The sequence below is a fragment of the Misgurnus anguillicaudatus genome, chromosome 7, assembly GCF_027580225.2.
Source record: "Misgurnus anguillicaudatus chromosome 7, ASM2758022v2, whole genome shotgun sequence".
In the NCBI taxonomy this organism is placed as follows: Eukaryota; Metazoa; Chordata; class Actinopteri; order Cypriniformes; family Cobitidae; genus Misgurnus; species Misgurnus anguillicaudatus.
The window spans coordinates 17094376-17108623 of NC_073343.2; the positions used below are offsets into that span (position 1 = coordinate 17094376).

A 14248-nucleotide genomic window follows, 5' to 3' on the forward strand; every position below is an offset into this window, starting at 1 on the left:
TTTCCCAAGACTTTCCAAAACAGGATCTAGTAGTCTAGAGTTTTTTCTTCAAAATGATGTGAAAATCATTCGGCCTACTCAATAACATAAAGCAAGATATTGATTTACAATTTCTAAGACACTTTTGCTTGGGAAAGGCTGTATGCGTGGAGGCGGGAAAGCTCCTGAATAATCAGTGATTGACAGCTGAGAGACAAAAGGGTTGCAAATGAGCCACATAATGAGCCTTGTGGGGATGTTCAACAGGAATGTAACTTTCTCTGTAGTAAAACCATGATATGGTTTACTTTTATGGTTTACGTTTACTGATATGGTTTACCAATGATATGGTTTACTTTTCAATTTAAATGTAAATACACACTCATTTTATATATATATATATATATATATATATATATATATATATATATATATATATATATATATATATATATATATATATATATATATATACAGAGCCGGATTAACGCAAAGGCAAACTAGGCACGTGCCTAGGGCCCGATTTGCAGGATGGGGCCCAGACAGAGGGGGAATTTTTTTTTTTTTTTTTTACAAATGTCCCATCTACAATTTCGTCGCTGTCGGGCGGAATCCTATTATCTTTAAAACCATTATTTTTCAGGAAATTAAAAAAACGCCGTATTTTTAAGTTATTAAACATTGTATCGTTAAAGACGAGCTTTATGACTCGGGAGCAGGGAGATACGAACTTATGCTCTCATTGATAAGAATGGTGAGGACACAGACGTCGCCGCTGCCAGCAGTGTTCAACAAATACTGCGGTCACATTGAGCCTTGTGACAAGAGACGATGCCTAATAGTTAACCAAAGCCGACTGTTGCATACAATGTTACTAAACTCGATTTTAAAGGTTTACGATCTATAAGCGATGCAATACAAAACACGATGAGCGGACTATGCTGTCTAATAAGTGGAAATTAATCTGCTCGCAAACTTACCTTCGTGGCTCACGGGCTTCCTTCTGCACAGAAGCATTACAGCTATCGAGTTTTAATAAATGTACTTAAACCTAACTATTTTCACTTGTTAGTGCCTAACAAACAGAAGTATTATATTAATTAAACAGCCATTTTATCTCCAATAAATAAAACCTTTACTTGTGTTTAACATGCACAAAATAATTTAATGGTGGTATGCAAAACATTCAATTTAATTTAAAATTGAATTCAATAAAAACATTGCTACTTGTGTTTTACACGCACAAAATAATTTAATGGTGGTATCCAAAACATTCAATTTAATTCAAGTATTATATTAGATACATTTTAAAACTTCAATGCGTATGATAAGCCTATGATACGTAAATATTTAAAATACATCAATAACTGATATCATAGGTTAACGCAGATAAAATCATAGTTAAGTCTTTCTTTATTAAGGGCATTACTTAGTGTATTTGTGTTTGTGAGTTTGCATGGGACTGTTGTTGTCTGAGGTGGTGACTCGGATGGGGACGCCAGTCATCAGAATGGTTGATTTTCAAGTTCATCGTTCCACTCTGTATCTGACAGAGTTCCTTTAAGGACACAGACATGGTTGCTGTAAAAAATAAATAAATAAAGGACAAACGATCATTTCCCTACGTTATATAAGGCATGTTTACGTATAATAATGAGGCAAAAAAAAAAGTTAGCTTGCATAATAATTCATGACTGTAATGGCAGAACTAGCGGGGTCAAGATTTTTTTTCTTTAAGCCCCAGTAATCACGTTAGATATCTCACCAAACATGATAACAAAACCAATGGATAGTGGCTAACTAAGTCAAATGCAAGCAATATGTGCTTTAAATTCACTTCACAAACGTGAATAGCGTAAAGAAAAATCTAGCAGCCTCAGAAACGATACATTAGAGTTAAGTACTACCATTACTTCGAGATAAAACTGGTATACATAATATAAAAACTGTTATTATATAATTCATATAACTGAAACATAAATAACCAGTGTTTTGAGGACATTTACCTCAGTGGACGTGTTGCTCGACGAGGATTTCGTTGCGATTCTCAATCTTGAAGGGAAATATGCAGCGAAGTTCTCCCGCGGATTACTGACACCTATTGGTTATTTACTGGTACTACTGCCTTAATAATGACACTCCCAATGCCCAATGGATAAGGTGAGGATAATCAATTTAATAGCATTTAATAGAGCCGTGTAATGACGTATAAATAATACATTTAGCAAAAAATAGTCTGATAGACTGGTTAATATACAACACAAGACTTAATTTGGCATACAAACAATTTGTAACCAAATACTAGGCTATGTAAAATGTGAATTAACTTTTGGTAAGTTTCAGATTTCAATTCATAAATAACCTCGATGGGGGGGGGCCTCAAAAAATGCAGCCTGCCTAGTGTAGTCCATTTATTTAATCCGGCTCTGTATATATATATATATATATATATATATATATATATATATATATATATATATATATATATATATATATATATATATATATATATATAGATAGATAGATAGATAGATAGATAGATAGATAGATATAGATAGAGATATATATATTATATTAATTTCACAAGTATAAGTTACCTTTTAAAAACCATAGTAGCCTAATCATGATAAAGTTTTGTGTGCAGTAAAAAGCTCAAAAGAACAACTGCCTATCGTTGTTTGGACTCTTAGTTGTGTTTTTGTAATCATTATATCATTATAGTAGAAACACAACAAGGGACAAGCATGATAAACTTGCACAATAAACTTGCTCAATGTTTGTTTACAGCCGCCGCCATTACCTCACGTGTTGCTCATGAAAGCAGTAACTTATGTGTGCACATGCGAGTGATCTTGTGTTTAATAAACGTGCTGTGCGGAGATATATGCTTAGACGCAACTAAATAAGGATTGTACTGTATGCAGTCGCGTATTTTATAAGAATACCAAAAACCGCGTCGATTTCCTGACTCTAATCATGGTAAAGTGAACACCGGGTTTGTGTGCAGCAAAAAGCTCAAAAGAACAACTGCCTATCGTTGTTTGGACTCTTAGTTGTGTTTTTGTAATCATTATATCATTATAGTAGAAACACAACAAGGGACAAGCATGATAAACTTGCACGATAAACTTGCTCAATGTTTGTTTACAGCCGCCGCCATTACCTCACGTGTTGCTCATGAAAGCAGTAACTTAAGTGTGCACATGCGAGTGATCCTGTGTTTAATAAACGTGCTGTGCGGAGATATATGCTTAGACGCAACTAAATAAGGATTGTACTGTTTGCAGTCGCGTATTTTATAAGATTACCAAAAACCGCGTCGATTTCCTGACTCGCGTGTTTGTGTATGCGTTTCCCATCGCGTGAACTGTTTGACGGAAGACGAAGAAAACACTCGCGTCTGGAGATAGTGACACACATACGCAAGTAAATAAGGATTGTACTGTTTTCAATCGCGTATTTTATAAGAATACAAAAAAACCGCGTCGAGTTTCCTGACTGGTGTGTTTGTTTATGTCTGTTCCCCTCGCGTGAAATGTTTGATGGAAGAACAAAGAAAACACTCGCGCCTGGAGACACTGACACACATACGCAAGTAAACAAGGATTTAGATGTCATGTTTTGGTGCAATCGGATGAAACAACAAGGAATGGAGAGACTTGGTTGTGGATTGCGTATCCATTGACTGCAGGAGGCACACGTTATGCATATGGATGTCTCTGCTCATTCACTTCAATGGCGCGGGGGCGTGGCGATCTCTTCTCATTACAGATAATCAGGTAACATTAGAAAGACGGTCCCTCTCCTACTTTTCATACAGTTTACACCGAATGACAATATATGTTTTCGATTTCACTTACACCATTTAAAAGCTGACATTCCAAGCATTATGTAGACGTTTATCTTTTGTTTATATGACATGTATTCGTGAAGTTACAGTTAATTTTCTGACGCGTTTCTGAAATGACTTCACTGAGGGAGAGAGAACAAAACGCGCATCATGTTTATTTTCTTAATTTTGCGAAAAGCACAACACTCTGCCTTCACTGGGAGCGGACAGAAAAAAAACCAGACACTTCAACGCTTCAAACCATGCACAAATCATATCCGTATGTCCAAAATCAGCAGAGTTATCTAAGTCTCTTTACGGAGTGATTGAAAAATAAAGAGTTGGCGGCGCCCGCGCCGCAGCCGACCCCAGAGTGTTAATGGACAAAATCATGACATGTTTGTCCTGTGGTGGCTACCGTAGCTTCTCTATGCATTTCAAAAGCGAGGGGTGAGCTGTGAACTGAGCTTTTGGTTGCAATTTGGAACCTCACCACTAGATGCCGCTAAAATTTACACACTGCACCTTTAAGTCTCATGTTTTTAAGATTATCTTAAGTACTAAAGGATTTTTGGTATGTTATGTACAAAATTAGTGTGTAAAATATGGCACTTCAAAGGGATTGTTCACTCAAAAATTAAAATTATTTAAATTACAATTCTAAAAAAAATGTAATAAGAAAACACTGAGGGCTTGACATTAACTTTTTGAGGAACTTGTCCTTCGGACAAGTAAATTTGTGTTTCACTTGTCCATGCACAAAAGTCACTTGTCCGGGTAAAGTTTTATAATATAATGTATTTTTTGTGTTTTGATAATCAGTGGCAGAGCAAGGGATTTTTCATAGAGGAGTCGGACAACTAATTTTTTCTTACACTTGTCCTACAAAAAATCCACTTGTCCCGGACAAGCGGACAAGTCTTAATGTCGAACCCTGAACATGTGCAGCACAGCCGTTATAGTTGGTTCTAGGCTAGCTAGCTATCCCTGTATTTACATAAAATGGTCTGTGCTAAGCCCCGGATGTCCTTAAATGCTGGAAGCACCCCTGGTTACAAGCCTGTATACATTTCTGTGTGTGTGTGTGTGTGTGTGTGTGTGTGTGTGTGTGTGTCAGGAATGCTTTCACGTATTGAAACCAAACTTTGTACATGAACTTGGGACTCCAATGCGAGGATGCACAAGATAAAAAACATTCTAAAATGTAACATTTCACAAATCACGTTAGTGACCGCACCAGAGCAAGCACACTTTTGCGGTTCCTCCGGAAGTGCATTTTCTAGTTTAGTTTGTGATTTCTTTCTTTGATTTAATGTAATGTTTTTTGTTTGATCATTTATTTTATATGAGGTTTTTCATTTAATCATTTATTTAATTTTAACACATTTTTTGTTTTGCTTTGTTTAAACGTGAGCTAAATGATAGCCTAATTTGGGCTAATGTTAGCTACTGTTTCAAATTCTTCCAATAAAGTATATGATGTTCTTCTCTTAGTACTGCATATTCGTTTTTTTTTTTTTTTTTAATTGCCGTAGAGCGAAAACGGAGCGATACGTAAGTAAGAACGGCGCGGGGAGTGAGCGAGGAGCGGAAAATTGTATACCCAGAGCGGAGTTTGAGCGGAGTAATTATGAAATGCTTTGAGCGCGGAGCAATGAAATGGGTGCACTTTAATATTTGTCCAGTTCTTTACAATAGAAATGATACAGCCACTGTCATTCTTGAGCAAGAACATGCTGACATTAAATAATGTTAACTCAGAGTCAGGGTTTAATCTGCTGAGACACTTCACATCTAACACTGATCAACAGACAATCACAATGCTTCTCTGACTTTATATGAGTTTCCAAATTAACATTATTGGAAACCCAAACAAAAAAGCACACGCCGTAAAATGACGAATAAACGAATAAAATGCATGCACTGTAAAAGGTTTTGCCACAAACTCAACTTTATGCTAATATCAGGACACAGTGGCCGTTTTTTCAAACAGAAAGCTGCATCCTCTGGAGGTCACATATGCAGGCTACATACATCATCTAGCCTGGTTTATTTGAGATAACTGAGCATTACATTACGCAAGTCATAAGCATATTACAACAATGAACGATTAACTAAATATAATAGTAAACTTTATAATTGTTAATATTCTGTAATAAGACTGTTATGCAGTCAACAAATGCGACCTCCGAAGGATGCAGCCTTTTGTTAAAGAAATGGCCAGCATTTCACCTCTATGAGACATATTTAATTTATATTTTTAATATAATAATCTCGCATGAGATCTCGTCGCACCCCTATTATACCTATTAACTTTTGTTCATTATTGATAGATTCATTTTTTTTAATGGGCAAGAAACTTGACTGCTTAAAAATAAAGGACTTTGAATAAAATAAGAAATAAAGTATGATATGACCCTTTTATAAATGCATTTTGCTGTTCTTTTCCACTTCTATATATTATTTATTTCCTTTCAGAGGCAAAGGTGAGCCGGTCACAGAGCTGAGCTGGCCATCTTGTCGTCAACTTCTGTATCAGTCAGTTGCCACAGTTCTTGCTCACGTTGGTTTTGAGTCAGCAAATGAGAGCGTGCTGGAGACTTTGACTGACCTGGTCCATGAGCACTATCTACGACTTACCAAGCTGCTGCGTGTGGCTGTGGATAGGGAGGCCTGCCAGGGCTCTACACCTTTCCCTGATGTGGTTGAACAGGTCTTTCATGAGGTGGGCATTGGTAGTGTATTGGCACTCAGGCGCTTCTGGCAGGTTCGAATCAAAGATTACCACAGCTACATGGTGCAGGTAAGACACTTCCAATGTTATTCCAGGCTTAATACTTGCAGTTAGTGATGCAATGATACCACTTTTTCCATTTCCGATCCGATTTTGATACCAAAAATCTGAGTATTGGCCAATACCAATCCTGATCCGATACTGCTATATCATTCAAAATGTTTTACAAGTTCAAAGAGTGTCACTTTTCTTAATGAATAATTAATTATGGCAGTGTTTTATAGGAAATATTATGGTTTGAAACAAATACATTTTCCTTAATTGTGCAAAAAATGTCACAGTAAAAAAAGGTTATTGTTGAGAACAATGAAAAATCCAAGGCTTAATTTGAGGAACAGGATCTGGGACCTCTCAGGTTTTGACTGTCTGTATTCCAGTTCCCATTTTGTACAGATATATATAAAAAATAAAGTATATCATGCCCATTTTAAGGACATTTCACCTAATTATTAGATCATAGCAGTCAGCTGCTATGATCTAGCTGGGTTCACTGGATCATTAGGTGCTAAAGGAGGGCAGCACGTTGTCGCCACACTAGGATTGTGGTGTGCTTCTAGTTTGGCAGTGCTTATCTAGTGCTTATTCACAGTTTGTAACACATTTGCCAGTACCAGTGGACAGGATAAAACAGAGCTTTAAACTCATCAGATCACATAATTTAATGGAAAATGAATAGAAAAGATGGATCTGTCTAATTAAATATGAAGTAAACGTGCGTCAGTGAAATTTTTTTGGGTTTTAAATGCAGTCAGTAAAGTAAGTTACTGTCATCACAGTGGTAGGGGTTGGTAGTGTTTTCCCTATATAACGCGACTCCTTAACAATTAGTTTACCAGTGACTAAAGTAATTTGCACTGCGATGCTCGTTTACTTTTTGGCTGCACATCACCCGCTGCTGCTAGTATCTCCTCCTCGAGTTGTACTCGCGTTGCTCACATGCTGTTCTTGCTCTCAGCTGTTGTTGCTGTGCGTGTTAGGGAACGTAAATGCACCATACGTCATCACGTCGCTATATCATTGATAAAAATTATACCTGTATTATCGTGAACGGTATGATATGGCACACCCATACTTCACACCTTTTGGGGCAGGGCCTGCTCCTCAGTGCTCGGGTCCTAATAAATAAATTCTAAGGAAAACAATAGGGCTTCGCACCTTTTGGTGCAGGCCATTCTGACCTGCTTCTCGGTGCTCGAGCCCTAATAAATTCTAAGAAAACAATAGGGCTTCACACCTTTCGGTGCAGGCCGGTCTGGCCTGCTCCTCAGCACTCGGGTCCTAATAAAAAAAATAAATATAGATGCAAGCAGCAATGCCGATGCCTTGCACGTCTACACTAAATATCAGTGGACTGTAGGTAAAAGTAACCCCACATTTTAGACAAATGGGGTTGCTAGTGAGGCACTAAAGAGACACCTTTGTCTGACCTTTTTGTCCACAGCCAACAACTGTGATGTGTGTGCCAAATCTCAAGGTAATCTAAGCACGCCAAGAGCCTTAAATATGCCTTAAATAAAAGTAAACTTTGTTGCGATGCCATGGTATTGCAAATGGATATCAAATAGTTCAATATCTCGTCATCATGTCCACAAAGTCCGCTGACAATCACATGAATCCCATAGGAAGAGTATTTAAAAGTTGACCGCATGCAACTGTTAGCCTTAAATATGCCAGAAAATAAAAGTCAAGTTTAACGCAGTGCAATTGCAACAGAACAGATATCAAAATCCCTTCATAATTCTACAAGTCCCAAGCCCCCTGCCACGCCAATTCTTTTTGTGAGTTTAGCTTGAGTTTACTCAATTACAGTAAAATTAATAAATATAATTTGTTACTTTCAACCTCTGACCGTAAGTTGCAAAAGCTTGAGAACCCCTGCTGTAGTCCCTTTCCGTTATAAACACAGAGTAATGTGCAACGGCAATCAATCAGAGCAGAGTAGCTTCACACAAAGCAGGGGGTTGATAAAATTAATCTTTATTATGAGTCGTTGGGAAATAAGGAAAAATGAAATGCATATTATAAAACACTTTTTTTTTACCTTACATGCATGTAAACCTTTACCTTTCAAATAGAAAACATGAATCTTTCAAATATCTGCTCTTTAATAAACTAATTTTGGGGAAGTAAATTGCAATATCTGACTACACAATACATAAAAAAACATGGCGGTTAAAAATAATTTTGTTATTAAGAATGTTTAGTGAATCCAGCCCCAGGTTGATACAATTAAATTAAACTTATATAGCCTAATTGGTAGAACAATCATTAATATGTAATTTTTTTGCAGATTCAAGGAAATTGTGATTACCTTAAAGATACTAACAAATACCAATTTTGATTTAAATGCTGTTTGTGTTATTCTATATTTTCGATAAGTTCACTATTATTTAAAAAAAAATGTCTAGTAATTTCCACATTTTGTTGTTTTGGAATTAATTGGCTAGTATGTTTGTATCCTGTAGGTCAGTAAGGAGCTCTCAGAAGAGTATGAAAGGCTGGTAAATCCAGAAAGCGCTCTGGAGGAATCCAAACCCCTGAAAGTTAAAGAGGAGCCGGTGAGTGACATCACATTCCCTCTGAGTGAGGAACTGGAAGTGGACCTGCCTTCAGGTGACCAGACACTGCCCACTGGTGTCATAGGTACCTCCAGTGAGAGACTGCCTGGAGGATTGGATGAAGGTCAGTCACCTCATATATCAGGTTCACATTAAAATTTAGAAAAAAAATTGTCATTTTAGAACATCAATTAATGTATTAATTCAATTTTCCAATGTATACAACAACTTGTATAACACTTTTGCAGCTTTATAATTTTTCTTTGCAGTCTCCCTAAGTGTTAAGGCCATATTTTAACAATCTAATTGCATGGTCTAAAGTGATGTAAGTTCACTTAGGGCGTGTCCGAAAAATGGTCTCAAAGAATTGTCCCTATTTTCTTAATGATTAATGGGTGTGTTTAGGGCGTAATGTGCAATAAACCAATGATAGTCTCCTCACTATCCCATTTTTAAAGCTAGTTAGAGTTACACTTAACACTACCACCAGGTTGCTGTAAAAATTGTATTGTGTTTTATTTTTTTCTGAATGGTTATTTTCGTAATTACTAGGGATGTCAATTTATGCAATTCCCCATATTTGATGATTGTTTAAATTAACGATCAGTCAATGAAATAATCGTTCACTGTAATAGTTCAATAAGCCTTTACTGCAGTGGAATACAGCCAGTGGCAATCAAAACTCCAGCTTCCTTATGCAAATAAAAAAATTGTCTAAATAACATGCTAGTTGGATTGTAAAATAAGTGTGTAGTTTGAGTTTTCAAAAAAACTATCAATTTAAACTTATCGTAGGGCTGGGCAATATTGCAAAAAAAATGTATCACAACATTTTTTTCGTAGTAGCCAATATCAATAATTATCATGGTAAATGGAAATTTGTAAAACTAGGGGTGCACCGGATCACATTACGGTTTTTGAGGCATGAACCGTATCATTTTTCAGATCAGCAAAAAAAATGGTGGGAAAATCTTAAAGGGATCGTTCACCCCAAAAAAGTGAACATTCTGTCGTCATTTCCTCACTCTCATGTTGTTGCAAACCTGTATGCATTTCTTTGTTCTGATAAACATAAAGGAAGATACTTTGAGAAATGTTTGTAACCAAACCATTTGTGGACCCCATTTACTTCCATAGTATTATTTTTTCGTACAATGGAAGTCAATGGGGTCCACGAACGGTTTGGTTAAAAACATTTCTCAAAATATCTTTCTTTGTGTTTATCAGAACAAAGAAATTTATGCGGGTTTGTAACAAAATGAGAGTGAGGAAATGATGACAGAATTTTTATTTTTGGGTGAACTATCCCTTTAAAGAAAGAACAAATAAAGAAATTACAAATATTTATAAATAAGAAGAAAGTTGCACATTAAGTAAGGTCTAAAATTAGCATTTGGTACAGAAATCGAATCAAATAAATAATAACCGTCTTCATTGTATTAATTAAATGTAATTATAATTTTTATCTGTGTTGGGTTGTTTGATTAACATGACACAGACTTAAAGGAATAGTCAATTTTCTTAAAAGAAAAATCCAGATAATTTACTCACCACCATGTCATCCAAAATGTTGATGTCTTTCTTTGTTCAGTCGAGAAGAAATTATGTTTTTTGAGGAAAACATTGCAGGATTTTTCTCATTTTTAATGGACTTTAATAGAGCCCAACACTTAACACTTAACTCAACATCTAACAGTTTTTTCAACGAAGTTTCAAAGGACTATAAACAATCCCAAACGAGGCATAAGGGTCTTATCTAGCAATGACGGTTGTCATTTTTGACAAGAAAAATAAAAAATATGCACTTTTAAACCACAATTTCTCGTCTAGATCCGGTCCAGCGCAACCTAACGTAAATGCGTAGTAACGTAGGGAGGTCACGTGATACATATATAAACGCAATTTGCGGACCATTGTAAACAATAAACTGACACAAAGACATTAATTAGTATAATTCCACATACAACAACGTGGGAACGGTCCTCTTTCAACACACTTGTAAACACTGGGGCGGAGTTTCGCTTTCGTCCTCTGTGACCTCTTGACATCATGACGTATTGCGTAAGGTCGCGCTGCGCTTTGAGGACCGGATCTAGACGAGAAATTGTGGTTTAAAAGTGTATATTTGTTATTTTTATTGTCAAAAATGACAATCGTTTTGCTAGATAAGACCCTTATGCCTCATTTGGGATCGTTTAGAGTCCTTTGAAACTTCGTTGAAAAAACTGTTAAGTGTTGAGTTAAGTATTAAGGGCCAATCTCATTTCTCTGTCTTACCCCTTCCCCTTCATCTTCCCCTTACCCCTCGAAACCAAGTAAAGGGGAAAGGGGTAAGACAGATCGTTCGTCTAAAAAATGAGACACCACTCGATTACCGTTTGCGTCATCTTCCCTTGCCGCTAACTGGCTGCTACGTAAACAGACAAGTGTTGACAAACAAAGAAGATGCCGTTGTCTCAGGTTGTGGTATCGATTCCCTGAGCGGAGCTCAACAAATAGCGCATAACTAAGCTGCTAGCTAGCGCCTTAACTAGTGATTCAAAACAAAAACATTACAATTAAAACCGCTTGAACATTTTATTAAAAGTATCATAAAACATGAGTGTCATAATATAATCTCAATTAAAATGCAGAAAATAACGTTACTTTCATTTGTGCGACTCCTTGACAGTCGTCTTGATGCCGGCTCTCCTGAGATAACGTTTACCCCTCTCTTTCAAGTGTGGTCCTTATCACACTTCGTTTCAAGGGCTATGTATCCCTACACCTTGGCCCTAGCCCTTGATCAAACTGAGAATTGAGACACCACTTCGCCTCACATGAACGCGCAAAACCGGGGTAAGGGGTAAGACAGAGAAATGAGACGCATCCTAAGTGTTGGGCTCTATTAAAGTCCATTAAAATGAGAAAAATCCTGCAATGTTTTCCTCAAAAAACATAATTTCTTCTCGACTAAACAGAGAAAGATATCAACATTAATTATGCCATAATTCTTTCTAATATAGCAGCGCACAACATTTTTGATGACACTGGCTAAACTTTCCCTACACTTGCCTGACCACAGTGACAGTGCTTATGTACTGCATTGAGTCTGTATTTACAATAAAAAGCACTGCTACTATACTACCAATTATATAAATCCATCTATTAAATTTTTTTAAGGAAATAGCAGCAAGGATTGTTGAAGCCAAACACAATTCATAAAGTCTGAATAAAATGTTTGTTGATTGTTTTCACCAGAGACAGCAGTGAACAGCTCTCCCCTGTGGCATCTAACCCATGTGAAGATGGAACCCCAGGACAGTGAAGAAGCCCAGGTTTCAGGTCATGGTGTTCTGGCAAGTGACGTTTTTGAAGAAGGCCCCATGTCCGCTATGACTGAGGCTGGCATCCCTCCATCTCCTGGTGGCTCAGAAGGCAGTTATGTGTCCCATTCACCTGACTCGCTCGTGGGCACGTCACCTTTTACCCAGCGCCCTAAGAAACGAATGAGAAAAGTATAACACAGTTTTGTCATCCAAAAGACATTAAGCACTTTCATTCTTATTTTGATAAACAGTACTGTTGAAACTAGATGTCATGGCTTTAATGGTATATTTCAGTGGAATTAAACAAAAGAGATCAATATTGTGTGCGTTTGAATTGCTTCTCTCGGCAAATAGCAGCTGCTCACTGTTTTACCCAATTATTGAGGTGGACAATTACGTGTTTTTTGTATGAAACAATGCAGGGAGCACAACATGGGGAGTAATTATAGCCTGATGTCTGCTTTAAAACACACAGGGACATCAATCAAGGAAAATTGGCAAATTAATTACACCATGCATAAATCTGCATGTTAAATAAGCAGGCCATTTCATTATCTGTTCACATTCCCAGGTGTCTCAGAGGAGGTATTATCTCTTATTCACCTCCACCAAAAACAGATTTGCTAAACACACTGGTTGACAGTAAATGTAGCTCTTTTCCAGGTACCCAAGCATTATGGCTCTCAATCAAGATGAAGAGACACTGTAAAGCGCATAGGTTTTGGAGTGGGCTTTCAGTTTCTGCTTCACGGGCAGTCTTATTTCAGCAAGACAAAATAACTGAAACTTGACCTTACCTTTTAAGCTAACATTTCAGTTCGCTTTGCTCAAGACACCTCAGTCACAGCCTGCCAGTCATGAGAATCAAACCAGCAACTCTTGGGTTACAATAACTGACCTTCTAGCCATCAGGCTACGACTGCCTTAAATGTATTTTGTTACAAAGAGTTTGCAACCATCTACAACAAGTACACAGAGGCTATTTTAAATATTTTGATATACATTCTTTTCTTTGTTTTCATAATTAATAAAACATTTTTGTATCTTTTTATGTAAAATATATGTTTTGGTACAGAAAAGGACAGGTATTTGCTGCTTTTCCGTTTCTGTATGTACTTTGTCTTTTGCTTTGCTTCATAAACTAGTCTTTAGTAAACTAAAACAGTTTGTACTCATTATGTTTGTCTCCAAAGACTTCTTCCCTGTACAACTCAAATTTAATTAGATGTTGTTTCAGAGTTCTAGGTGCTCAGGGTGTTTGATCATAGCAACAGTAGAGGGCAGTATGGCGTCACACTATCGTATCAACATGAACAGCGATATTAAAACCTGATTCCAGATGTTCAATATTCTGTATATCTCAGTCTCATTTTATTGAGCACCCCAGCATTCTGAACAAGCTGCATTTGGGTGGTTAGAGGAAGTCACAAATGCTATTGGAGATGTTTAAAATGGATAACTCTAGTACTTCTTACTAAATTAAACATGTTCAGAAAATATACACAAGACCATGCATATATATTTACATTTATTTGCTACTGAATAAAGTGTAGACTAACTCTTTTTTTAAAGGAAATAAAGGCAGTTTCAGTTTTGTGGAAGAACTCCCCTACCACCAGATATACTTTTACACATACCAGACATGAATATTCCTTCTTTGATGATGCCATCCATGTAAATCGAAGTGCGCTATTTGAGTGTAAAGAGCCGAATAGCCTAAAAAACATCCTTTGTATGCACATATAACAAGTATAATATAATAATAATAATATAATAAGTA

General features: G+C 36.7%; 1 protein-coding gene across 1 annotated transcript in view; it reads left to right on the forward strand.

The window, feature by feature from the left end:
• Positions 1 to 13644, forward strand: part of LOC141348952 (STAGA complex 65 subunit gamma-like) — a 71345-nt gene extending 57701 nt beyond the window's left edge. The window contains exons 4-6 of the mRNA XM_073869487.1: positions 6287 to 6611; positions 9068 to 9284; positions 12401 to 13644. Coding sequence (XP_073725588.1) covers positions 6287 to 6611; positions 9068 to 9284; positions 12401 to 12663 — 805 coding nt within the window. The 3' untranslated portion in view covers positions 12664 to 13644. The remainder of the gene's footprint in view (positions 1 to 6286; positions 6612 to 9067; positions 9285 to 12400) is intronic.
• Positions 13645 to 14248: the final 604 nt, after the last annotated feature.